Here is a 26,400-nt window from a genome sequence, read left to right as displayed (position 1 = left end):
GCCTGGAAGGGCACCCGCACCCTTACTGAGCACACCCTGAACCAGGCTCGGGTCTGGGCGCTGGGGGGTGAGGACGAAGCCACTGCCCTGGGGGGAGTTTACATCCAGCACTCTGCCACACAGCAGGCTCCGTGGCCAGCCCTGGGCCAGGTGCTTCACACGCATGCTCTCCTGGCCTCTTGCCTCCTTTTGCAGCAACTCAGAGAAGTTTAAGTCATTTGCTCAAGTTTCAGAGCCAGGCTGAGCCTCAAACCCAGCCTGATTTCCCTGCTGTGCAATGCTCCCAGCCTCCCGCCTCCCTTCCCTGCTGCCCCAGCCACGGGGGTGGGTGGAGAGTGTCCCCAGTGCTGTGGGGAGGCTTCAAGGATCAGATGGGTGTCCCCCTCAGGTGGCGGCTGGAGGCCTCAGTTGCTGAAAGGAAAGGGTGAGGAGTAAAAGAAGGTTATGGAAGCACATAAGTGATCCTGTTTTCCCCAGCACGTAGGTCATCACCTGCGAGGAGAAATCAAAGGTTGAGGGGGGAGGCTGGGGTGGGAGGGCAGAGGAGGGACAGTCACAGGGCCTCCTGCTCCCCTGCCCCTGCCCCCCACACTCAGACACTCTGGTGGCCCTGCCTCCTCCCCCATCTGCCCAGAGGCCCTACCTCCAGGTTGGCTACATGAAGCTGGCAGGGAGAGGAGGGGAATGGATGATGGGGAGAAGGGAAGGGACAGTGAGGGCAGGAAAGAAGGGCCATGTTAAGAGCGGAGTGCTGAGGAGGAGAGACCCTGTCTTTGTGGGCTCCCCTTGGCCAGTTGCAAGAAAGCCAGGTCCCTGGCTCCCCAGATTACTCTCCTCAGGCTTCCTGGGGGCCATCTTAGTCCAACATGGCAGCACTTCCCTTGCAGACAGGAAGTGCTATCATGATCATGGGCACACTAACCAGGAGATAGGTATCTGTGGAAGATGCCCCTAGCCCTTCACACCAGATCTGCCACCAGGCCTCAGAGGGCAGTCTGCCTCTCTACAGGTTTGGAACACAGCTTCTAAGACTGAGAAGGGGCAGGACTGGGAGTACGTGAGAGGTGAGGGGGACAAGAGAAAGGAGAGGGAGTTGAGAAAAGAAGGGGAGTGAGTAAGAGGGAAGAGCGGGCTTGTAAAGGGGTGATCAGAAACGGAAGAGATGTGAGAAGAGAAGGGAGGCAGAGATGTTGGAGGGCAGCAAGGTCCAGGTCCAGGGAACCAGGAGACAGGTAGATGCACCAAGAAGAGTTCTGGGGTGTGGCTTTTTACATGGGAAGGGGCAGGGCTAGTGCGCTGTGGTAACAAGAATGGAAGAAGGTGCCCTACAGATGGGGATAGAGCCTGTGGGGCTGGGGGAGGGGCAGGGACTGACTTGGGGGGGCAGGTCTGGGAGGAAAGAATGTGTGAGGGAGGGAGCAGGCCCATCTGCGCCCCAAATGCCTGGTCCTGCCTTGGCCGTGTGTGTGTGTGTGTGTGTGTGTGTGTGTGTGTGTGTGTGTGTGTGTGGTCAAGGTGTCTCCTCCTCGCTTGCTTCTGGGAGGGGGAAGGGCCCATGTCCGCACAAGGAACAAGATGACTCACTGTAGGGGACACAGTCGTACTGCACCTCCAGGTACTTGTAGGTCCCAGGACAGGGGTCGGGAAAGGCGTCAGAGCCGGCAACCACCACGCACTGGGTGCGGTTGTTACACCTGCAGAGAAGAGATGAGAAGCTGGCAAAAGACCGGCCTAGAACTGGCAGGGGAAGCATTCAGGGTCAGGAGAGGAACGAGCACCCCCAAACGGAGAAGGAACTGTGGCAACCAAGGCCAGGGGCCTTGTGGGGGCATCATCTTCTGTGTCCTGCCTGCTCTCTCTTTCGCACCAGAGAGGCTTCTACGCTCGGCCCCAGCAGGGCAGCAAGCTCAGGGCTGCGCCAGAGACCCTGCCCCATGAACTGCTTCCCCAGCTCCCCGTCCTCACATCCCATCTGCGTGTCACTGATGCCATTACGCCCTTGGCATTTTTCCTAAATAGGCTGGAAAGCCCCTGCCTGTTCAGCGAAGAGGAAGACGTGAGGCCGTGCGTACGAGGCGGTGTCCTGGCTAGCACGCCACTTATGAGACGCTCATGGTGCCCGTATGTGTCCACCCCAGGCCGGGTCTCAGGCGGGTGCCGTGCTCTGGAAGCACTGCTGTGAGATCTGCACTTAGGATACAGGCAGTCTCTTCACCTCACGCCCAAGCCATCGTCAGGTCCCCCTGGGGAGTCAGAGTCCCCACCAACTTCCAGGAGCCTGGCTTACGTACAAACAAAAACACGCTTCTCCCCCGCCTTCTCCCCCCGCCATCGATCTCTCCAGCCCAGGTCTCTGGGCCCTACCCCAGGCCAGGTCTCGGCAGGGCAGGAATTAGTTAATGAGGATCTGCTCCCCACCCCCTCCAGCCCCTTCTTTTAAACCTGAGCCCTGGCCTCTGAAGGTTAAGCAGAGAGTGGCCTGTGACCCAGGAGCTGCACCCCTACCTCTGTTCCCCAAGGACCCGGAAGCAGGGGCTCAAACAACTGGTTGTACGTGAATGTTCTCAGTGACATCATTTACACAATTGCCCAAAGGCAGGAACGACCCACGTGTCCACTGACAGAGGAAAGGCTAAGCAAAACGCAGTCCATCCACACAGTGGAATATTATTTGGCCATAAAAAGGAAAGCTCTGATGTGCCACGACGTGGAAAAACCCTGACGACACTGCTGAGCACAAGAAGTCAGGCACAGAAGGCCCCGTTTCATGATCCTATCTATATGAAATGTCCGGGACGGGCCGGTCTGCAGCCACAGAAAGCAGATTAGTGGCTGCCAGGGGCCGGGGGAGGGGAGGGTGGCTGTTGTAGCTCATGGGGACGGTGTTTCCCGTTGGGAACTAGAGAGACGTGGTGGTTACGCCACACTGCGAATGTACTAACCACCGCTGAATTGTTCACTTTCAAATGACTAATATGTTATGTGACTCTCACCTCAATATCCAGGAGAGACAACGGCTGGGCCCCGCGCGTCCCAGCCTCCCCAGCGGCGGCCAGCACTCGTGACCGCATTCTGGCCAGGGAGGTGAGAATGGGCCCGAGGGGCCTTTAAAAGGACTGGGTGCGGGAGCCTCTGAGACAGAGGGAAGCGAGGGCTGAGGGTCTCTCTCCTCCGATCTGGTTTAAGGTCACTCTAGCTATTCTGGGGTTTCTCCGTCAGAGCAGCAGAGCCGTCCCGAACTAATAGGACGAGCCTCGCCTCCAGGCTAAGATGGCAGAGCGGTGGCCTCTCACTTCTTGAGCCCTCGGAACCACACTGTTCAGTGTTCCCCCTTTTGGAACCGAGAACCCACGAATGCCAGAACTGGGCCAGTTGCCGTGCTGGGCACTGCTGAAGGCAGGTGGGGGGCAGGGAGAAAGCTGGAGGCAGGAGGTGGGAGGAAAGGGATTCCCGAGGAGGGCAGGGCACAGCCTAAGCAAAGACTGGGAAGCTGGATTAGGGCTGCTCATGCTGGGGCGGGGTGTCAGACAGGGAAGGGGGAGGTGGGGGAGGACTGCTGGAAGGGTACACACTGAGGGAGAAAAGGTGGGGGGCAGGGAATGAGGTAGCTCCAGCCTGTCCACTGGTCTGAGCCAAATGATCACCCCCGTCCCCTGCCCGAAACTCTCTGGAGGCTCTCCATGATCCTGCCCAGTGACTTATTCTAGAAACCTCTGCCAACACTTCAGGAGCTGCAGAGCTGGCTCCAGCCCTCCTTTCCTTCTTCCGTTCTATGCTCTGGATCCCGGAGGAAACCTTGCCCTCTCTCAGGCATTTAGCAAAAACTCAGTGAGCGCCTGCTATGTATCTGGCTGGGGACACAGCAGTGAGAGACACAGCACCTTGTCCCCATGGGGCTGACAGCCCAGTGAGGGAAGACAAGCATGATAAAGAGGCAAAATATTCCACAGAACTATGGATAGTAGTCAGGGCTAGAAGATAAAGCAGGGAAGGGGCTAGAAGTCATGGTGGGGGGCTGGGATTTTAGAGAGGGTGGTCAGACAGGCTTCGCTGAGATAGGTAAGAAAATCCATGGGAAGGGGAAGGGATGAGCCATGTGGGTGTCAGGGAACAGCATTCCAGGCAGGGGGAATGGCCGGTGCAAAGAGTCAGAGGAGTCCTGTGGCAGATGGTGCCTGATGTGAGTAAGGAACAGGCAGGGTGGCTAGAGCGTGGAGACGGGGAGGGCCCGGAGCAGAGCACAAGGCAGGGCACGCAGGGCCTTGTAGGTCTCAGGGAAGACAGGCTTTTGGTCTGAGTGAGGGGGGTGCCCCGGCTCAGGTGTTTGCAGGCACCCCCTGGCTGCTGAGGTGGGAACAGCCCGCGGCACGCTGGACGGCAGGAGATTGTGCGGCAACCCCAGGGGGCACTGGCAGCGGGAGGGGCGGAAGGGGCGGTTAAATCCGGGTGTCACGTGAAGGGCTGACCCGCTGTGAGGGGCTGGCGGTGCTGTGAGGAAGGGTTCTGCAGCTCCACACTCGAGGTGCCTCCGCCTGGCAGCACCCCCCCCCCCGCCCCGCACTCACACACAGCCTTGCATGCTCAGGCGCTCACTTCTTCTCTCACGCACACGTGCACTTCTGCCATCTGTGTTCATATGTCCCCTCCTCAGGGAAGCCTGTGCGACCTCCAGCTCTCCCTCAGCTCCGGTGATGCTCTCACCCTGTCCTGCTATGGCTTTTACACGGCGAGACCTCCACTCCCTCCCCCGTGAATCCTGGAATGAGCTTCTGGGGTGCCTGGTGGGTGCAGGCTGCCAGGGAAGGGGGCTGGGTCTCCCTGGCCGTTTGCAGGGGCCTGGCACCCAGTAGGTGCTCAGGAAACAGCACCTAGACACATCGTAGGAAGACGGAGTGGGAATAGGGCGCCAGGGCCAGGGAGCACACGGAGGACAGGCATGTACCCAGGGCCCCCTGGAACTGCCTCCAGCCCTCCTCCTAGGAGCCCAGTTTGGGGGGGGGGCTCACCTCTGTGACATGATCTTGAAGGCGTCAGGCAGGTAGCACTGCACGTTCTCCATCTGGAAAGGGTCGGCGTCGCAGATCTTGTCGTCTGTGCGCCCATAGTTGGCGTTCTCCACCATGATGACGTCGCTGCCTGGGCACCGCAGCTCAATGGGGTAGCCTTCGCATGCCAGCTCCCGGCGCATCAGCCCGAACGGGAGCCCGGCCCGGCTCAGGCCTACAAGGAGGGAAGACCCCGCTGAGGAGATGCCCCCCCCCCCCAGCTTGGCTGTATCCAGGACGTGGGCTATACGGACCGCAGTTCTTTCATCTGTAAAATGGGCTTCTTGGTGTGCCCACGTGTACGGCAAGGTCTTTGCCCTCAGCTCCTGGGAGGTGCCTCTAAGCACTGGGGGTGTCCTGCGTGGGGAGCGTCTTTGTCTACCTGGGGGCCTTGGGCCAGGCCGGATGGGTTGATGGGTTGAATTGTGTCCTCCCCACCTCAAACTCATATGCTGAAGTTCCAATCCCTTGTACCTCAGAGTGGGACCAAATTTGAAACCGAGGTGATCAAGTTAAAATGAGGCCGGTAAGGTAGGCCCTAATCCAATATGACCAGTGTCCTTATAAAAAGGGGAAATTGGGACACAGAGACACACACAAAGGGAAGGCAGTGTGGAGACACAGGGAAAAGATGGCCAGCTGCAAGCCCAGGAGAGGGCCTGGAACAGCAACTTCCCTCATGGCCCTCAGAAGGAGCCAACCCTGCTGACACCTTGATCTTGAACTCCCAGCCCCCAGAACTATAAGATGATACTATTCTGTTGTCGAAGCCCCCCAGTCTGTGGCCCTCCGTGACAGCGGCCCTAGCAAATGAGCACACGAACAACGTGAGTAGGACTTCTGGGTATCAGTTGACCTCCGGAAGGGCTGGGGACCGAGGTCAGTCATGTGGGTGGTCACCCATGTCTCTACGACCGAGTCCCAGTGAAGGCTCTGGACCCCGGGGCTCAGGGGAGTGTCCCAGGTTGGCAGTACACCATGCATGTTGTCCACAGCGTTGCTGGGAGGGGCGATGCTGCCCCACACACCCCTCCCCTCAGCTGATTTTCTCTCTAACTGTTCACTGGAATAAACTGTAACCGTGAGTATAACAGCGTGGGGAATTCTGTGAACGCTTCTAGGGAGTCATCAAATCTGAGGGTGGTCTAAAGGACTCCTGAACTTGCAACCGGTGCAGAAGCGAGGGTGGTCTTGGGCACTTCCCTAACTGCACGCCACCCCACGCAAGGGGGAGAGACGGCATGGGCGGAAACGCTCTCCTGTTCCGAAAGAAACCACAGCGCCTGGCTTTGCCAGTCCTTGGCTGACGGGCCAGGCACGTCCGTGGGGCCAGAGCTTCTCGGTGTGGCCTCGGGATCGGCGGCACCAGCATCATGTGGCGGCTGGTTAAGAATGCAGCTTCTGGCTCCCCACCCCCTGGCCTGCTGACTCAGGATCTCCAGGGTGAAACCAGGCACCTCGGGCCGATGTGCCCGTCAGCGACTCTGACGCAAACTCAGTTGGGACAGCCAGTGCTTTAGCCTCCTCGGGCCTCCGTTTCCAGTCTGTAAGATCAGCGCCAACAGCCCAGGGCTATGCCTCAAGGATTCCACGCACTACAGAACGTTCCCGAAGGAAGCACTGAGTATGGCGCCCTGCGTGGTGAGGGTCAGCGTGACAATGAAAGAAAATGCCCAGTGGGGTTGCACGGTCATGATGCTGTGTGAGGGCCGACAGCTTCGGCTCAGGAGCCAGACGACCGGGGTTCAATGCCCTGGCTGGTGGCCTCGTCCAGTAACCGACCATTTCTGTGGCCCCAGTTCCTTCTCCAAGGAGCTGCCACTCCCACCTCACAGTACCGGGAGGGCTGCAGTAGGTGCGAGTAAGCCTAAATAGTAACATTTGAACAAAGGCCTAAAGGAGGCAGTGAGGTGATGGGTGCTAAGAACTATCGTTGTGATTATTGAGGGGCGCCTGGGTGGCTCAGGCAGCTGAGTGTCTGCCTTCGGCTCAGGTCATGATCTTGGGGTCCTGGGATCAAGCCCCACGTTGGGCTCTGCACAGAGCAGGGAGTCTGCTTGAGATTCTCTCCCTCTCCCTCTCCCGCTGGTGCTCGCTCACTCTCAAATAAATAAAATCTTTAAAAAAACCTACTGAGGGAGCCAGTCTCTTCAGGACAGAGTGGGCTCCACGTGGTCCCCACCTGCCGGGTCAGCCACCTTGTCGGACACCAGCCCCAGCCAGGCCTCGCAGGTTGCTGGAGGGAAGTGGGGACACGCAGTGGCTCACAGGCTCTGATGTGCAGACTGGAGCGTGTGGGTGAAGAGAAGGAGCGGTGCCCGAGGGCAGCAGAGCCATGCAGACCCCCTTTGGGGGTCTGCTCCCTCCACTGTCAGGTGGGGGGCCCCCGGGGGATGGCAGCAAGGCCCCTGAGGTTTTTTGGGGTGAGTTGAGTCTCACTTGGGGGAAAGTATTACATGTGTTCCTCCAGCACCATCTGCTACCCCAGCTAATTTTAGTCCTTCCCGGGCCTAGGAGGGAGGTCGGGGGTGGAGGGCTGGCTCAGATGGGTCTGGGGGTGGAGTGGCCCCTCCTAGGCCAGCTGGGGCGGTGGGGCAGGACCTGGATGGGAAGAGAACGTGGGCGCTGGGGGAGCAGAGGGTGCCGGCTGACCAGAGCAGTGCCAAGGCCCTGGGGCCTGGCTGAATGATGTCCCCTCCACCTTTGCGGCTTTTGGAGTACTGGGCTACAGGAAGGGACAGGGAAGCAGAGTCCACCAACAGGACTCTCCAGACAGAGCTGGGGGGTGCCGGCTGGGGGCATGCCCAGGGCTAGGGGCAAGGCCAGAAGGCCCCTTTTTCCTGCCTCTCCTCTTGCTCTGCCCTTGCCCCCGCCTGGGCCCTCCACGGGGACCGTAATTGAGTAATTGGTGGAGGTGGGCGGGCGGGCCCGGGGCACTAATTGCTGCGTGTGCGGGATCCCGGGGCCGGCATAGGGCCGAGCCGGGTAATGAGTTGTTTTTAAATAAACGTCAGCGGGCATGCTTTAATTAAGCCTTCTTCCCAGCGAGAGCCACAGAGATGTAATCACAGAGAGAGACACACACAAGACAGGGGCGCACCGGCTCACCGGGAAGGCCGGTCCTGGTCCCAGGAGGCCATGGCCCGCATCCCAGGCTCTGGGACCCCTGCCAGGCTGGGCCCCGCTGCCCGGGGACCCCTCAGCGGCGCTGGGGGGGGGTGCGATTACTGAGTCTTCTTCTGGCTTGGCTCGGCGGCCGTCTGGGACGAGCTGGGGACTCGGTTCTTCACCAAGTGGCTGGGAGGTATTTCAACATTCTCTCTGCCCTCCCAGCCGCCCTTGCAAGGCGCGGCTCCCCCCGCCCCAGCAGCACCTACCTTGGGTGGCCGAGGTGACCAGGACGGCGGTGACGCACACACTCCAGAGCGCGGCGGCCAGGCGGGCCATGGCGGTGGCCGGGGGCGTGTTGGGGGCGCTCAGCGTCCTGTGCCGGGGGCCTGGCCCCGCATCAGCAGGTGGGCGCCGTGGCCTGGCCCACCAGCCTGAGGAGAACAGGGAGAGTGAGGCGGCGGCAAGGCCCGGCAGGCCCAGGAGGAGGGGCGTTCGGGCCGGTCCCCTCTCCGCCTGCTGGTGGCCGAGGGCTTCCCCGCCACGGTCCCCGAGAGGGGCCAGTCAAGGCCTCCCTCGAGCCCGCTGTACGGGACTGAAGCTGCACCCCTGGGCCGGAGGCTGGCCGCCCCTCCAGGCCCTCGGGCTTCCACGGCTCACTCCCAGCCCGGCCGGCAGACAGGCCCACCCATGTGGGCACGTTGGACCAAAGGGGACCTCCCGGAAGCTCCTCCCGTGGTCTCGCAGCCCCCCCTCGGGTGGCAGGGGCAGCTAACTGGGATGCCATGGCTGTCAAGGGCCCACCTGCACCCAGGCAAGCCTCAGATCGTCCATCAAGGGAGATAAAGGCCTTCTGGAAGCCTCTTCTCCATCCCCAAATCCCAACCCTGCCCACTTGTCTCCCTGACCCGGCTTCCTCACTCAGTCCTGCAGGGGGGTGGGGGGGCAGGGGAGGAGGTACCCAGGCATCCTGGCCTTGACTGGCAGCCTCTCAGTCTTGGGCAGGAGTCCAGGCCCCGCCCCCAGCCCTTGCTTCCTGTCTCTCCCGCGCTGGTAGCTAATTAAAATCCAGCTGGCTGGCGCCACAGATCAGGGACCAGGGACAACTGAGTCCCCTCTTTCCCCTCTGGGGGACCCTCGAGGTAAGATGGAGACAGGCAGGCGGGTGTAAGGGAGGGGTGTGCGGTCCCCTAGGGGGCCAGGGGGGCTGGCATTGTGTGCCCTCCCCTGCAATCCTCCCACACATCTGCCCGTCCCTGGGCACTGCAACTCTGCGGGCACAGGGCTCCCGTTCTGACCCATGTCCTCTCCTCTTGGCCGCTCCTCCCTTCTCCTTCCAGTCTCCTCCGGATGCTCTCAAAATTGCAAATCCAGATCTCTACTCCCGGTCCTGTCCTTTATCTGCGCCGTGGTTCTCAAGGGTGGCCCTGGCCCAGTGGCACCAGCCTGGCCATGAACTTCTACAAACACACATTCTCTGGGGAGGGCCAGCACCCGTGTTTTTACCAGCCCTCCAGCGTGTGAACACCCACTTACTCTGTCTTCCCCCGCCATCACCCCAGCCTGTCCCACAGTTTCAATGCCATTGACCAATGAATACCTTCCATATCTATTTTCTGTTTGGAATCTCTCAACAGAGCCCTGATTACTGTTTTCCCCCACCAAACGAAACCCCTCCACCAACCAGTCAGCTCCGCGATCCCATTTCTGCTCAGGCCACTCCTGCCTCCTGCTGTTCCTTGACCACACCAACCCCTGCCCCAGGGCCTTTGCACTTGCCAGTTCCTCCACATGTATCTTCTGCCCACCAGTTACCCACAAGGTTGCTGCCCCTTGCCTCCTTTTGGCCTTTGTTCAAATGTAACTACTTAGGGGCGCCTGGGTGGCTCAGTTAAGTGTCAGTCAGTTAAGCATCTGCCGTAGGCTCAGGTCATGATCCCAGAGTCCTGGGATCAAGCTCCCTGTCCGGCTCCCAGCTCAGCACGGAGTCTGCTTCTCCCTCTCCCTACCCCCCTGCTCATGCGCTCTCTCTCTCTCTCTCTCTCTCTCTCGTTCACTCTCTCTGTCAAATAAATAAAATCTTTTAAAAAAAAAAAAGTAGCTATTTATTTCTCGCATGGAATGGCCCCTGCACAGACACGGATCATTGGACTGCTTTGCTCACAGCTAGCCCCGGCTTCTGGAACAGGCCTGGCACACAGCAATGCGTTTGTTGCATCTCAGACCCCAAACCTAGGAATCCACCTCGACTCCCCACCCTTTCCCACCCCTCCCCTTCATAAGCTCCATCAGCAAGTCCTGGCAGCTCTGCCTCCAAAGCACCTCGCCAACCCATCCACTTGTGGCCCCCAGTGCCGCCATCCAGGACCAAGCCGCCATCCTGCTGGATGCTGGTCCCAGCCTCCCTGCCTCCTCCTCTCAGCCTCCCTACCGCCACGCCTGCTGTCCACTCAGTGCTAAGGGATCACTGAATGACGCACAGCCGAGTGTCAGCCTTCCCCTCAGCTCTCCACTGGGGTCTGCGCTCCGCACCAGGGCCTAGAGCTGCCGGTGATCCGGCGCCACCCTGCTCTGTAAGTTCCTAGGACGCTGTAGCTTGCCCCCCCAAACCCTCGCCCACTGCTCTCTCTGCCTGGAATGCTCTCCCAGGATCCCCTACACCTGATATGGCTTCTCACCGTTCAGGGCTCAACTCCAAGGCCATGCCAGCAGGGGAACCAATGCTGTCCACCCCAAATATTCCCGCTGCTCTCACTTGCCATCCTGTTGCCCCGTTTTTGACTTAACAGCTTTCAACCCCACCTGAAGTTACCTGTAGGACATTACCAGGTCTGGGGCCAACCTTCCCTACTAGACCATGAGCTCCTTGAGGCTTGGACAGCTTCTCAGGAAATAAAGGTGGGAGCAGCACACTCCTGGGCAGGACACCCCCTCCCAGGCCTCAGACTCCTCTTGCAAAATGAAAAGTGATTTGACAATGCGGCCCGGCATGCCTGCGCCCTCCCCAGCCCCAGCCTTCAGGAAGCCCCCCTCTACTGCTGACCCCACAACCCTGACCAGACACAGCCTGTGGCACTTTGCGCTCCTTTCCCAGCATTTTACAATGTTACCTTGGGGGGGGGCAGGGGCTTTCTCTCAGCCCCCCAGCCCCCCACTTCAGCTCCCAGCCGCGGTCAGGCTCCGGAGAGGCACTGACCCCACACTAATAGACACTCCCCTCCCCGGCTCTCCCTGGGGGCACTCAAACTAGTTAGCGGCTGGTTAATGCTGGAAAGGCCACCGATGCCAGGCTCTGGGGGCAGCCAACCCACATGGGTCTGGATCTGACTCCGCCATTCACAGGTGGCGTGAACTTGAGCCATCTCCCTGCACCCAACCCCAGCTCCCTCCGTGCCTCGAACCTGCGGGGTTCTGGTAAGGACAGTAGTCTGCACAGGTGACAGGCCAGCCCGGGACCCATCCGAGGGTGCTGTCCACGGCGTGGCGCGGGTCAGGGCACAGGCAGCACACGTTTGAGTGCGGTGGTTCCCCTCCCCTCTCCGGGCTGCACCCGGACCCAGGACGCTGACACCCCAGGTAGAGTCCCCAGGCCTCCTCCTTCCCCCCCTCACCCCGCACTCCTTCCCGGGGGGTCTAACTGGCCTCATGGCTTTAGACACCGTCTATACTGTGATGACTGCCACACTGGGGTACCAGGCCTGCTTCTCTCTCACCATCTACACCTCCCTCGGGTCTCCAAGGCACCTTCGTCCTGACCAAACCCCCCCCATATTAGTCCATGGGTCCAGCACCCCCCAGGTCCTTGGGCTGCAAGAAGTCAAAATCCCTGGCTCCCGTTTCCCTCGCCCTGACATCCTGTTCAGGACTAAGTCCTGGGTCTGGACCTCCATGACACCCCAGCGTCTGTCTGTCCCCCGCAACCGCCCTCCAGATAGCCCTGACCTCCTCCCAGCAGCCCCCACCCTTCTTGCTCCCACACTCCGGGCTCCCACCGGCAGCCAGAGAGGCCTTTAAAAAATTATGGTATAATAAATATGTAACATAAAATGTGTCACTTTAACCGTTTTTACGTGTATTATCCACTGGCATTAATTACATTCTCCGTGCTGTGCCGGCCGCTGCCCTGGTCTATTTCCAAAACTTTGTTAGCACCCCAGAGACTCTGTCCTCCGGAGCAGTCCCTCCTGTTCCCCCGCCCCAGCCCCTGGCAATGACCGATCTCCTCTAGGGACCTCATCTACACGGAATCAGGCAGTATTTATCCCTTTATGGCTGGCTTCTCTCACTCGAGGCCTGTCGACACTGCAGCCTGGGGCGGCTCGCCATTCCTCTTCCCGGCTGAGTCATATTCCCCTACAAGGTCCCCTACAAGGCCAGACCGCACCTTGTTCACCATTCATTGTTCAGGGACACTTGGGCTGTTTCGGGGGGGGGGGCGCTTTTAAAGACATCTCGACATGCCATCGCCTATACAAGCCCCTGCCATGGCTCCTCCTCCCCGGTCTGTGAGGCCACGCAGAATCCCACCACGTGGCCCCAGCCTGTGTCCCCATCTCTGTGGCCCTTAGGTCTCAGCTCAGATGTGCCTTCCCCAGAGATGCAGGAGGGCCTCCCCCGCCTGTTTCAGCCTCTGCTGTGGTCAGTGCCTGCCTGTCCAGCCCCCCTGCCCCGATCCCAGAACCTCCTCCTGGTAAAATGAGGGTACCACACAGACAGCTGCATGACAAGATGAACTCACACACGTGAGACACTCAGGGCCGTGACTGGCACGTGGTGACTACAGTGTCCCCTGCAGCAGCTGTCACTACCATCACCACCCATCACGTCACTGCCTTGTGACTTGACTTGTCCACTTGGGGATTTCCTTTGTAGCCCCAGATCCCCAGGAAAATGCACGCTCCCGAGGCCATCTCCTGGCACCTAGATACACAGTAGGTCCTCAGACAAATATTTACTGAACGATGCAAGGTGACAGTGGGGGGGGGGGCAGGTGGAGACAGATGTTTGGGACCTGCGGGCCAAGCCCGACCCACACAGCCCAGGCACCATTGCCTCAGGGGTGCAGACGGCGTTCCCCTCGGGCTGCCCACTGCTCTCTGAAGGCCCGTCCCCAGAGCAGCTCTCCCCAGAAAGCCCCAGGCACCCCCAGACCTGGCCTCAGCTCCGGGCTGGAGTACGAGGAGCCGGGTACTGTGACATCCACTCCCTCCCCTCTCTTCCAGGCCAGACTGTGTGCCCACCAGCCCCGGACGGTTCTGCCTGCCACCTGGTGCCCACCTGAGTGGGGAGGCAAGGCCAGATGTGGGTAGGCGGGAGCCGTATCCTGGGAGGCCTAAGCCTGACCATCCCTGAGGCCTTGGGAGGGGGTGTTATGGACTAAACTGCCCCTCCACCAAAAAAAAAGACATATTGGAGCCCTATTCTCCAGCACCTCAGAATGGGACCTTGTTTGGTCTTTAACAAGGTAATCAAGTTAAAATGCGGTCATTAGTGTGAACCTTAGTCCAGCAGGACTGGTGTCTCTAGATCAGGGATGTTTCCACACAGACGCACAGGGAGTGTGCCGTGTGAAGATGGACGCAGAGGTGGGGCGGTGCATTTACAAGCCTAGGATCGCCAGCGAGCCCCCAGAGGCCTGCGAGGGGCATGGGGCTGACTCCCCCGGAGCCTCCAGAAGGAACCAGCCACACTTTGATCTTGGACTTCGGCCTCCAGAACTAGGACAATAAGTTTCTGATAAAGCCGTGCAGTCCGGAGTGCTTTGTCGCAGGAGCCCTAGCAAACTCCCACGGGGGTCGGCTGCGAGGCAGAGATGCGGGCAGGGCTGAGCCGCGAAACCTTGGGGAGCCTTTCACAAACCAGGGAGTGGGAGGCTTGCTGGATCTCCAGTCCCAGAACCTCCTGTGATCCCAGGGACAGCAGCTGACACCTCTGTGCCCCATTCCAAGCATGTATACACACAGCTCATTTAACCCACAGGAACTCAGTACATGGGGGGAGGGAGGAGGGGAAGGGAGCAGGGGGAAAGCACATACCTGCGTCTTACAGACGAGGACTGAGGACTGTGAGGACCCAGGGGCACCTGACTGATAAGAGGACTTTGAATCCAGGCAGGCTGGCCCTGCCGGTTGGGCTGGGGAGCCCCCGGTGGTGGCCGGGAGAGTCCCCTCCTCCAGCCTCCCCCCCCCCGCCCCCCATGTGTGATAGCATCCTCAGAGCTGGGCACACACAGAGGTGCTGCACCCACAGGGCCAGCTGAACCTGCGTCTGTCCCTACCTCGAGCCTCAGCTTGGCTGACCCTAATTTAATGCATGGGAAATTGGGCTTACTGCCCTCACATGGAAGGGGACTAGACCCCAGGCATGTCTAACCCCCAGGTCATGTGGGCAGTCCACCAGCCCCACCCACACCTGCCTCTGTTTGCTACTGAGCCCCACGTCAGTGTCAAGTCGAGGCGGCATGTAGCAGGGGTCCTGGGGGTGGGTGACACGGCCCAGGCTCTGTCCTCAGGTGCCCTGAAATGGGGCAGGGGAAGGTGACAGGAGGAGAACCAGCTGCTGGAGGAGAGGGGGCGCCTCTAGTCTGCCCTAGAGTGCAGTTGCCATGGCGACCCTCTGCTCGAGTGGGTGGGAGCCTGAATGCCTGGGGGGGCACCCACAGAGGGGGCTCTGGGCCCCTCATGGCCCTACCCCTTCACAGAAGAGTCTCTAGCTTCTAGCCCCAAAGCCAGCAGCCTGAGAGCCCAGCTCCACAAGCCTGCCTCCTCCAGGAAGCCCCCAGGCATGGCAGAGTAAGGAAGCAGCAGGCTGGGGCACCTGGGTGGCTCAGTCAATTAAGCATCTGCCTTCGGCTCAGGTCATGATCCTGGGGCTCTGGGATCAAGCCCGTCATTGGAGCAGGGAGCCTGCTTCTCCCCCTCCCTCTGCCTGCCACTCCCCCTGCTTGCACTTTCTCTTGCGGTCAAATAAATAAATAAAATCTTAAAAAAGAAAAAAAAAAAAAAAAGGATGCAGCAGGCCCCAGGGGAAGGTACAAGGCCTAGGCTCCCGGGCTGAATCTGCTGTGTGGCCTCAGGCTTAGCTCGTTGTCTCTCTCAGTCCATTTCCCCATCGCCCTTGGAGACTAACAGATAAACCTTGCAGACATGGACCAAGTGCCCAGGCAGTGCCCTGCACGCAGCGCTCCTCTGGGGGGGGCACTGTGGGTGGGCTCAGAGAGGGCAGGTCCCCCCCCAAACCTTCCACTCCAGCCCCTTCTTCCCCACCTCCCCCAGAGGGCAGCCCAGTCCTCCCAAGTACTCCTCCTGGACCCCTCTTTTCTTTTCACCCCCACATCCAACCCCAGCAACTCCTGCCGCCCCTCCCGCAGAATCTGCTCACCTCCCACTCCTCCACCCTCTCTGGTCCAGCCCCATCACCTGCTCCCAGGTCAGACCTGCCCCCTCCTCTCGTGTCTCTGGTCCTCTCCGCCCGCAGCCTGTTCCTTCCATAGCAGCCAGAGGGTGCCAGTGAGCACCTGGGTCAGGGCACCTTCCTCCTCTGCTCAGAACCTTCTATGATTCCCACCTCACTCAGAGCAAAAGCCCAAGTCCTCCCTGGGGCCTACACAGCCCTGCACACTCTGTCCCATCCCTGCCCTCAGCTCCTCCCACTCTCCTCCTTGCTCACTCAGCCCCTGGTTCCTGGAGGAAACCATCAGGCATAGTCCCGTCTCAGGGCCTTTGCACAGGTTGTTCCCTCCTCTCCAGTTACCCGCAGATTTCTCCCTTGCCTCCTTGAGGTCTTCGCTCCAACATCGCCTGCTCAGGGAGGCCCTGCTGGTCTCAGCACGTCTACATCCTATCCTGGCTGTTTTCTCCATGGCACCCATCGCTAGCACGCCGGCTGTGCATTTTATTGAAGTGTTTGTTGTCTTTCTCCCACTAGATGTCAGTGCCACAGGGTGGGGTTTGATTCGTCAGTTTTAAAAGGTCACTCTGGCTGCCCGGTGGCACTGGACCACAGAGCGGTGGGGGCCATTTCTCCCAAGGCCTCCTCCCTGGTCTCCCCCATCTATCTGCCACTCCCACCCCATCTGCTCTCTACCCAGCCCAAGTGATCTTTGTAAAATGAAAACCCAATCATGTCCCTCCTAGCCTACCACCTTCCATGGCTCTCTATTGTCTCAGGTGCCCTAGCACGGCATCTCAGGCTCTGGTCTCCGGCCACCTCATCAACCCCTTCCCTGCTCTAGCTTCCCAAGGTGCCTGCCCCCCCCCCATACCTCTCTCTCTCCCTCTCACAGGCACACAGTGCCAGGGCTCCTGTCCCTGCCCCCACTCTTCCTTCAAAAGGTTCTGCCCCCAGACCGCCTGTGTTGGTCTCTCCTACACCCACATTCATGGCACGCTGGGCCTCCCTAATTGGACTTGGGCTTTGCTGTTGAACGTCTATCTTTCCCACCAGCTGGGGATTCCCCAGGGAAAGTTCCATTGTGGGTCAGTCTGGCTCTCTGTTGCGTGCCCAGTCCTGGGCAAGAGCAAGCGCTTATTAATTTGCTTAACGAACAGAGACAAAACAGACCCAGAGAACAGGTCATCCACTCAGCAGATAGTTACCTAGTTCCCAATGGGTCACAAGTACTTTGGAGGCAAAAAGGCCTGAAGGGGCGTGTGTGTGGGGGTGTATCTGTGGGTACAAATGTAATGGTCAGGGAACACCTCTCCTAGAGGGAGACATTTTAGCAAAAGTGTCAAGGAGGTGAGCCATCTAGGTACCTAGGGAAAGAACATCCCAGGCCGACGGAATAGCACATGCAAAGGCCCCGAGGTAGAATCTGCTGGAATGTGGCTGTGGCCCAGTGAGCAAGGGAGAGTGGGAAGAGGTGAGGGCAAGGAGAGGTTAAAGGACAGAGCTAGCAGGGTCTTGTGAGTCAAGGGTAGGACACAGGCTTTTTCTCCAGGTGAGGTGGGAGCCAAGGAGGGTTCTGTGCAGAGGAGGGGCATGGCCTGACTCAGAAGTTCAGAGACTCCTTCTGCTGCCAAGGGAGATTAGACTGAGGGGAGGTGGGGGCTGCTGAGAGCAATGGGTGAGCCCCGCCCCCACCCTTTTTCTCCCTGTCCCCTCAGCCGTCAAAGCCAGAATCCTGCTGTTTAGCCCCTGCTTCCTTTCTTCACCCTCCTACCAATCTCCCGGCAAACCATGTCAACTCCTGCCTTTGAGAACCCCCACACCAGCCCATCTCTAATGTCTCAAGGCCCTTTCCAGAGCCTTCGCTTTGACAGCCCACGGTGGCTTCCTCTTCCTGCTGGCTTCCTGGCCCCCCTTCTTCCCTCTGTGGTTCTCTCCCACCCAGGAGCCACAGAGAACTCATGCTGAATATTCCTATCCTGCCTGGTGGGCCTTGACCCCTCCAAAGGCCTTCCCAGCCCCATGGACACACCTCATGGCACAAACTCAATCCTTCCGCCCCCAAGATGAGCCTCCAGCCTCCTTTCCACAGGCCTGGCTGTTGTAAAACCTCTTACCTTTTCCCCTTTGAGCCACCACCTTCTTTCTGACCTCAGGGCAGGCCTCTCCTCACATTCTCTCTCTCTCCTCCACTTTATCCCTCTTTCCTCCTCCAGGCTGCTGCTGGGAGGCCCCCTCCCCCAGGAAGCCCTCCCTGACTTACAGACTGGCCGAGTGCCTCCTCTAAGCTCCTTACCACAGGAGGCGGGTACGACGGAGGCCTGTGGTCCATTCCACTTCATACTGTTCACTGCCCATCCCACAGCCTTGCACTTTGACCACGACAGAGCAGAGCTGAAAGAAGTCGTAGGAGCCACGGCCTAACACAGAGGGTAGGAGGTGGTAGGAGTCTCTGGGCCTCCAGACGCTGGCAGTGAAGGGGCAGGGTGGGGGTACAGAGACCAGAGGGAGGCGGAGAGGATGCCCAGCAGGGCAAGAGGGAAGAGTCCCAGGGTCCTACGTTTGAATCCCAGCTCCACCCACTTCAGGCTGTGTGACGAGGCCCCACGTTCTTCCCCTGAATTCTGTCTCTCCCCAGGGAAATGGGATGAAAGCCTTCCACATTGGCCACAGGGCTTAGAAATAACATATGGCAACCCCACACACCCTTTTTAGAGCACCTGGGTACCAGGCACTGACCAGGAGCTGGACAGATATCCACGGATGGGCCAGACACAAAGAGCACTAAAGAAGCCAATTCTATGATGTACTAGTTTTGTGGAGGAACAGGGGCTGCCTCTGGTGTGTGTGTGTGTGTATGTGTGTGTGTGTACGTACAATTTAAAATAGGGTGATCTAGAAAGACCAGACACTTCAGCAAAACCCCTCGAAGGTAAGAGAGAAGCCAGACAGGTGTCCAAGGAAGAGAAAAGAGTTCCTGTCAGAGGGCACAGCCTGTGCAAAGGTCCTGGGGCTGGCTGGTGCATGTGTGAGGACAAGTGAGGAAGCCAGTGTGACCAGTGGAGTGAGCGTGGGGGAGGAGGAAGAGGTGAGGGCAGGGAGGTGACAGGGACAGACTGTACCAGACTTGCCATGTCCTCAAGTGCACAACTGTGCCCCAAATGGGGCTGCTCCTCTGCAGAGGAGGGCGCATTCACGCGTGCCCCAACTTCCACCACAAGGGCAGCTGGGGGGCTCTCTGGGGCAGGGGCTGTCCACCTGGGGCCCAGAGACTGTGTCTGCACAGCCAGTGGACTAAGCATGCTCTGGCCACGTCGGAAAGGTTGCGAAGAGGCAGGGGGAGAACATGCATGCGAGCAGCGAAGCCACCTGCCTGGCTCCGGACTTACTGGCCGGCTCTTCATGGACAAAGTCTGCCCACCCCGGTCCTGAGCAGTGGTCCTCAATGAGGGACAATTTTGTCCTCTACCCCAGGCTGTCTGGCAACGTCTGGGGTCCTTTTTAGGTCTCACCCGGGGGTGGGAGGGGTGCTGCTGGCATTTAGGGGGCACAGAGCAGGGATGCTGCCCAAAGTCCTATGGTACCTGGGACAGCCCCCACGAAGAATGACCGGCCCCAGTATCCATACGGCCATGTCTGGGACCCTGGCCTAGAGAGCCGGCCCCGGGCCCCGGGCCTGCCTGCCCCACCTCCCTGGTGGCTGGACACGGGCACCCACTTGGCTTCCTGGCTTGCTCATTCCTGACTTCCAGGGTATTTTGAGCCACTGAGGGAAGGGCCCCGGCTATTTGGCTATTTTTAGCTTTGGGGGGCAGAGCGATTTTTAGCCTCAGCATCTATTTATTGAAATTTTTATCTTCCCCCAATTTTGGAGTTGGGGGTGGGGAAGCAGAGGACTTCTGCTCCACGCAGGGCCCACGTAGGCTGAAACAAGCGTGAGGGTCTCACCCCTCCTCGTGGTCAGTGCCCCAGGAGGAGGGGCTGCTCAGGCCTTGACCCTGGGTTTCCTATCCCCCGCATGAGCAGAGGGCCCCTCCGTTTCCCACCCCAAGCTCTAAAGCCCACAGCGCCCACACAGCTCTACGGGCAGGTGGCTCCGTACATACACCCTCACCCACGGGGCACCCACGAGCCGCCTGAGAGAGGAGGACTCGCCGGTGGCCACGGCAGACAGACGCAAGGCTGGCCTGGTCAGGCCCCCAGTGGGAGCCCTCAATCCCCCCAGAGGGGCAGGGTTAATGGGAGTCCTTGCTAGGCACGGCTGGAGGGCTCACCTGGGAGTCTCCAGTCCTTTGGCAGACCCCCTCCCATTCACTCAGGTAAGATTTCTGGAACGCCTACTGTGGGCCAGGTATGAGTCTAGGCACCTTGGGTCCAAAAGCAAACCGAGCGACAAACTCCCTGAGCACCTGGATCCTGGCTGGGGAGACAAGTGATAAATACAGGCACAATAAATCAAGAAACTACAGTGTGAGAGAAGCCATCCGTGCTAGGAACAGTCAGGAGGTAGGTGGGAGGCTGCAATTTTAAACAGGCCGCATGGGGTAAAGGTTACTTGAGGGGGGGAGGTGACATTTGAAGCAGGTGAAGGAGCAAAAGCCTTGCAAATATGTCTGGGTGAGAGTCCCAGGTGGAAGAACAGCCAGTGCAAAGGCCCTGGGGTGGAATCGTGCTTAGCATGTTTGGTGGAGCCCAAGGAAAGAGGGAGTGAAGGGGATGAGGTAATGGGGAAGATCATGCGGGGCCTAACCCCAAGATGCCCCACCGCCTGAACCTGCTGGACGCAGTGCCTGGACGCAGGGGCCGCCCCCTCCCCAGCTGGGACCCTGGCCACTCCAGAAAGGAGACACAAGCTTTCTCCCGAAGCCCTGTGATACCAGCCTCCTGACTGAAATCTCTGTGGGCTGCCAAACTATGAGTTCCATGAGGACAGGACCAGGGCACGGTCCCCATGGCATCGCCAGCACAGCGCCTGGTAGAGAAGGCGCTTGGCCTGTGCTCACGGACTGCACGAAGGGGCGCACCCAGCACGTACACACCCTAGGCACACGGCCGCAAGTGCACGTAAGAGGCAAACCCTGCTCCTGTGCAGACCGCAGACACGCGCAGGGCCGCCGGCTCTGCCAAACTCACAGCACAGCACACAGGAGACCCCTACCAAAACAGGGCTAGCCTGCTGGACACATGGCCACACACAGGCGTAGCCGGGTCGCCATCCAAATCACACACAGAACACATACAGACATCTGGCGGAGGACTGGATTTGGGGGTGGTGGAGCCCCCTCCCCCATGGCTCTGCTCAGCAGCAGCCTCCCATCCTGGGACCCTGCTTTCCTCTTTCATGGGGGTGGCCAAGACCCAGCCCAAAAGGAAGGCTGGCTTGCTGAGGCACCAGGTCAGGTTCCAGACCCAGGGAACCCCCCCCTGTCCCCCAAAGAGGGGTCTGGAAGAGGGGAAGTGTCTGGCGTCTGGAAATCGGATCCTTGAGAGGAGCCCACATAGAAACCAGAGCCTTGTCCTTGGCCGCACAGCTGGCTGGAGAGGCAGGAGGAAGCAGAGACCTGGAGCTCCAGCGCCCCCCAGCCCCCCCCCAGCCCCCCAGCCAGCGGGTGGGGACCACAGGGATCCCCCTCCTCCTCTTCTAGCTGAGCAGCACAACCTCCTGAGAGCAGCACCCCACCCCCACCAGATGCCCACGCTGGGGCCCCTCATGCTCTCCCACCAGCCAGGGCAGGGTGGGTGGCGGGGTGGGCACAGGGGGCTGCAAACTCCAGACGCAGTGGCTCTCACAGGTGGAGGCACCGGGCCCAGAGTCCAGACCACTTGATGCAGACTCCAGAGCAGCCAGGGAGCCTGCCAGCTCCTCCCCCACATGTCTGGAGGGTTCTCCTAGATCCCCCAGGAGAAAAGGGGCTCCCCAGGGTATGCTGGGAATAGAAACAGGGCTTCATGAGTCTCCCTTCCACCTGCTCCCTACAGGCACCAGGGCCCAGGTACGCTGGTCCCCAGCTCCCCACCCTCCCCAAGCCTGGGTAGCCTCCAAGCCCAAGATCAGGCATTAGCAGGGGTGAGCGTGCCTTAAGCCAGCTCTCCAAGAGTGGGGGCTGGGCTGGGTGCCCTGTGGAGGGACGGCCTAGTGGGGCATCGGAGGGCAGGAGCAACAAGCATGGGGCGGACAAAGGCCCTGCGGGAGGTCACTGAGGGAGAGGAGGAAGGTGGCCATACCAGCGGGGGGGGGGGGGGCTGGCGCTCACATGTGAGTGTACACGTATGTGGCTCGGTGCATGGGTGCCACTGCCGCCAGCCAGGGATCGAATTAGTTCCCTTTTCCGCTTTCCAGATGATTTTTCATCTCTGTAATTAATGGGCAAGTCAGTTCTGAACGGCATGGCAGGCAAATTGCTAGTTAGGAAAATCACGGATAATTTTCTCGATATGATAATGAAGGTTGTATTCCTTCTCTTATTCTCCCTGTTTTCATCCTACTTTTAAGTAATAAATTTGGCATTAGTGGGTGGGGAGAGGGGAAGAAGGAGAAGTCACCTGCCCCCACAGCTGGGGCCTGACCCAGGCCCACCCTGAGTCCTGAGCCCCCGGCCGTGGGGCAGATGGAAAGGATGAGCGATGGGGTCCCTCCATGGGGCACCACAACACCCCAAACGATCAATTCTGGGTGTCAGGCGATCAGTTCAGGGTGTCAGGCGTAGAAGAGCAGGTTGGAGGGCAGGGAGCCCCCAAGCTGTTAGCCGGACTGAAGGGGTTGAGTCTAGGGTCAGGTTACAAGCTCTTGCCCGCCCCTGGGGTGCTGGAAAGAAGAGCAGAGAGAGACCAACGGCCTCTCTTCAAGAAGCAAGCAGCATCGAGGTCAACAGGCCTAGAGCAGACATCACCCCTAGGAGTCCCCCACACCTGTTCCCGCACTGTCCAAACCCTTCTCTGCGGTGACTCCTGTAGCAGCTAAGGGAACAGAACAAGCAGAAAAGGGAGAGAAAGAGAGAAACAGAGAGAGGCGGAGAGGCGACCAGCCATCTTGGCAGCCATTTTGAACCCCTCCCCCTGCTCCCCCAGGCACACCACATGTTTGGATGTGGGCAGACAAACCTAGGCTCTGGGTCCTTCAGAAGCCGGGAGGAAAGGGGGCCCTGCCTCAAGACTGGGACGGCGGGACACCACGCAGCTGCCACGGCTGGGGAGGGTCATGGGGGGCGGTGGTTATGGCCCAGGAACGTACAGTGAGGTGCTGGGCGAGGATGGGGCTGGGTGCTGACCTAGACCGGACGGGTAGGGACGGGGCTGTGTGGGGGGGGCTGTGCAGGCAGGATGCTGTCTTCAGATGGGTGCCAGGGGTGCACTGGAGCAATGCCTGCAGGGGCATTTTCTGGCCGAGGCTGAAGCACGCACGGCACTCTCCACCCTCTTCTGGTCCGGACTTCTGTCCTAGGACCCTCAGGTGCGAGGATGACAGCCGAAACCCCATAGCTCTACCCGATGAACACCTGGGGGAGAGGGAGGGCTCTCCCCCTCAAAGCCCGAATCGGGGTGGATCAAACCCAACAGCTTCCCATGCTTAACCGGGTATCACGGGAGAGAGAGAAGACGCCGCCGGGCTGCACACCTCCTGACGGCGGTGCCCCCCGAGCTGCACCCGGCCGGACACCCAGACAGACCCCTCCCCATCCACCGCGTCTCTGCCTCCGGGAGAAAAACAATCCCCGGCCCAGCATCCTGCGGTGCCAGCCCCCGACGCAGCTCCTCCGGGGGCCGGGGCCCGCGCGCGGCGCGCACACGCACCCTCTCCGCTCACACCCAGACACCTACACAAACAGGGCGCCAAGCACCCGCGCGCACACGCACCGGGGACACGCAGGCACCGCCGCGCCGCTTCCCCACAAAGGCTGGCGCGCGCGCGGGCACACGCAGCCACGCGCGGGCACACTCGCGGTCCCCTCCCCCCGCCGGCACCCCGCGGCCGCCCATCCGCACCCCCGCGTCCCCGGCGCTCCGTGGGGGCCGCCCCTCTTGACCCCTAAGCCGGTGGGTATGAAGTGTAGGCAGTCCCCGACTCCCCTCCCGCTCAGGTGCGGGGAGTCACGGCTCCAGCATCCCCTCCCCCTTCGCGGCCCGAACAGGCCGCGGCTCCAGTCCTCCCCCATCCGCCTCGGCCCGCACACCTGGCCCAGGTGCGGCGTCCGCCTCGTCCTGGGCCCGCAGACACTCACCTGTCCAGCGCCGCTCTGGGGTCGGCCCTGCGCGTCTCTCCTGCGGCTCCGCGAACCCCGGCCCCCCGCCCGGCACATCTCCCGGAACCGGGGCGGGGGGAAAAAGGGTGAGGGGTGGCGGGGCAAGGGTGGCCTCCGTGTCCCCTCCTTCCCCCGGCCCAGCACCGCCGCCACTAACCAAAAATTAAAAAAAAAAAAAAAAAAAATTAAAAAAGAAGCGGATTACACAGCTCCAAAGGCGGCCCCCTCGCGGCAGCGGAGGCTCGGGACTGGGGGCGAGCGGGTCCGCGCCCCTCCCGGGAAGGGGGAGGCGGCGGGGCGGGGGCGGCGTCAGAGCTCCGGGGGCTGGGGTGAGGCGGAGCCCCTCGAGGCGGCGCAGACAGCGGGCCGCATCTCCCCCGCAGCTCCGCGGCCCCGACGGAGGCGGCACGTGTGCGCCCAGGCGACTTCCCAGCCCCCTCCGACGGCGGCGGCGGCGGCCGAGGGGTTAACGGGCCAGCCGGAGCGCCCCTGCAGCCCCCCGCCGCCCGGCGGCGCCGCTCCGGGGCCCGCGCGGCCCCATCCGCCGGGGCCTCCTCGGCAGACGGCGGGGCGGAGGCGCCGCAGCGCCAACAGCTCCCGCGCCGACGGCTTGGGCTCCCCGCAGTGGCCGCGGGGGGCTCGGGTTGGGGGCGGGCGGCGCGGAGCTGGGGGGGCGCGGCTGGAGGCGGGCGCGGCGGCGTCGCGCCCCCGGGGCGGCCGGAGGGGGAGCGCCGGGCCGAGCCCGTGGGCACCGCAGGACGCGCGGACCGAGCCGGCGCCGGGCACCAGCAATGACAAGCTGCCTGCTAGCCCCTCTCCCCGACGCACCAGCTCCGGGAGGGGGGCGGCAGGCGCGCGCAAAACCCGGCCCGGAGCCGCCGCCGGGGATCGGCCGCCGCAACCTGCGCGAGCGCACGGGGGGCCGACCCGAAAACCCGGACTGGACTTTCCTTCCCTCTGCCGCCTCCAACCTCTCTGGAAAAGCGGAGAGAGGGAAGGCGATGTGCAGGGTCGCTGCGTCGGAACGGGGAGTGGGGGAAGGGAGACGGGCGCAAGGAAGACCCGGAGAGGATTTCGCCGGCAGTTAAGTAAAGGAAAGGCGCCGAGCCCGGCGAAGGGAGAAATGGAGGAGCTCTGGAAGGGGTATGCAAAACCCGGATTGGATTAGACAGAGATGGGAGGAAGGTTGGGGCGGGTAGCTGCGACAGGGCCAAATGCACCCGGGGCACGCAAATTTGGGGCCGGATTCATCCTCGGGGACGGAGTAATGCGTCATGCCTAATGCAGTGGGAGCAAGCAAGACCTGGCCTAGAATTCCCAGACCTGGGCTCGCAGGGGGACTTCAGGAGGGGGCTGCTTAGTGGCTGAGGCGGCACGGGCTGCCCCAATCTTTTTGGCAGAGATGTGCAAGGGGGAGGGGCAAAAGGAGGGCTGGACTCTCGCACGAAGGGATCCGGATCGCTGGCTGCAACGAAGCAGGCTGGTAAAAGCGGCTTCAGGATCTAGGGGCGTTGCGAAGGGAAAGCATTGAGGAGGCCGCTACCCTGGGAGACCAGACCTACAATAAAAGACGAGGGAGGGACGCAAAGCCTGGACTGGAATCCCCATGACAGGACAAGACCCCAGGAGAAGATCCTGGGCAACCGGACAAGGGCTTGCAGCTGACGGGGGCAGCAGGAGCGGGGAGGGGAGTGTTAGGTGGAGGTTGTGTCTATAAACGCCTCAAGTCTCTCTTTGGGGGGGGGGGAGGGACGGGGCGGGGGGACAGAGGAGGGCGGAGAGAAAAAAATTGAATTTTAGGTTCTTGGCAAGAGCAAAAACCTGGTACGGAATTTCACAGCCCAGCAACTACACTGCAGCTGGTGGACTTGAAGAAGTAGGGCAAGGAACCAGAGGGTTTGTAGGCATCTGGCTGAGTGAGGTGAGGGGCAGGTTTCAGGCTGAAGCTTCAGAGGGAGCCCTGCACCCCCTCTCCAGGGTAGGGAAGTCTGTCCAACCTGGCTTGGATCCCCAGAAGCAGACTGTCACTGCCAAGACCCACAGTGGGGGCTATAAAACCGGGCCCCAGGCCAAAAATAAGCACTTCAGCAGAATAGATAACTCAGTGCCAGGTGGGGGCTGGGGGAAAACTGGAGGGGTGAGGGCTGCTGGAAGGTCCCGAGAGGTAAGATCAGGTTAGGATCTCTGGAGATGGGACCTGGAAGCCTGGCTGCTGGCTCAGTTTTATGAAAGATGGGTGCAACTCTAAGACTGTTCGATGGGGAGGAGCAAATCCCTGGCTTGGATCCTCAGGTAAGGGAGTCCGTCCAAGTGAGGCCTGAATAGTAAAGCAGCCAGTGCAAGCAAAGTCCAAAGTCCTGGCTGATTCTTGGTGGGTCCAGAGTGGGCATATGTACAGTGAGGTGTGGTGGAGAAATAGAGCAGATAAATCCGGATCTGGATTATAGAAGAAGGGAAAGGACTGAGGAAGGGGAGGAGGGCAAACCCCTGTTTCTGTCTCCTGGAAAGAGAATGCATTGCCACCCAAGCTTGGCTCTGCAGAATGGGTGATGAATAGGGTGGAGGTAGCAGTGGGAGGGTTTGGGGTGGTAAATTCACAGAACTTGGGTCAGACTTGG

General features: G+C 60.6%; 1 protein-coding gene across 3 annotated transcripts in view; it reads right to left on the bottom strand.

Moving 5' to 3' along the window:
* The window catches only part of ADGRL1 (adhesion G protein-coupled receptor L1), a 42,688-nt gene extending 17,841 nt beyond the window's left edge, over positions 1-24,847 (bottom strand). Inside the window, exons 1-4 of one of the 3 annotated variants that reach the window (XM_087867216.1) lie at positions 23,762-24,847; positions 8,423-8,587; positions 5,007-5,220; positions 1,585-1,694 (exon numbers count right to left, since the gene is read on the bottom strand). In XM_087867216.1, the coding sequence (XP_087723342.1) occupies positions 1,585-1,694; positions 5,007-5,220; positions 8,423-8,492 (394 nt within the window). In that variant the 5' untranslated portion in view covers positions 8,493-8,587; positions 23,762-24,847. Of the gene's footprint in view, positions 1-1,584; positions 1,695-5,006; positions 5,221-8,422; positions 8,588-23,761 lie in introns of those variants that run through there. The other 2 variants (XM_045811944.2, XM_045811946.2) reach the window with 2 other exon arrangements.
* Between the last annotated feature and the right edge of the window lie 1,553 nt (positions 24,848-26,400).

Source organism: Ursus americanus, chromosome 14 (genome assembly GCF_024610735.1).
Source record: "Ursus americanus isolate L20-20 chromosome 14, mUrsAme1.1.p, whole genome shotgun sequence".
NCBI classification, from domain to species: Eukaryota; Metazoa; Chordata; class Mammalia; order Carnivora; family Ursidae; genus Ursus; species Ursus americanus.
The sequence above is the reverse complement of the archived record's forward strand: the minus strand, read 5'-3'. Positions and strand labels throughout refer to the sequence as shown.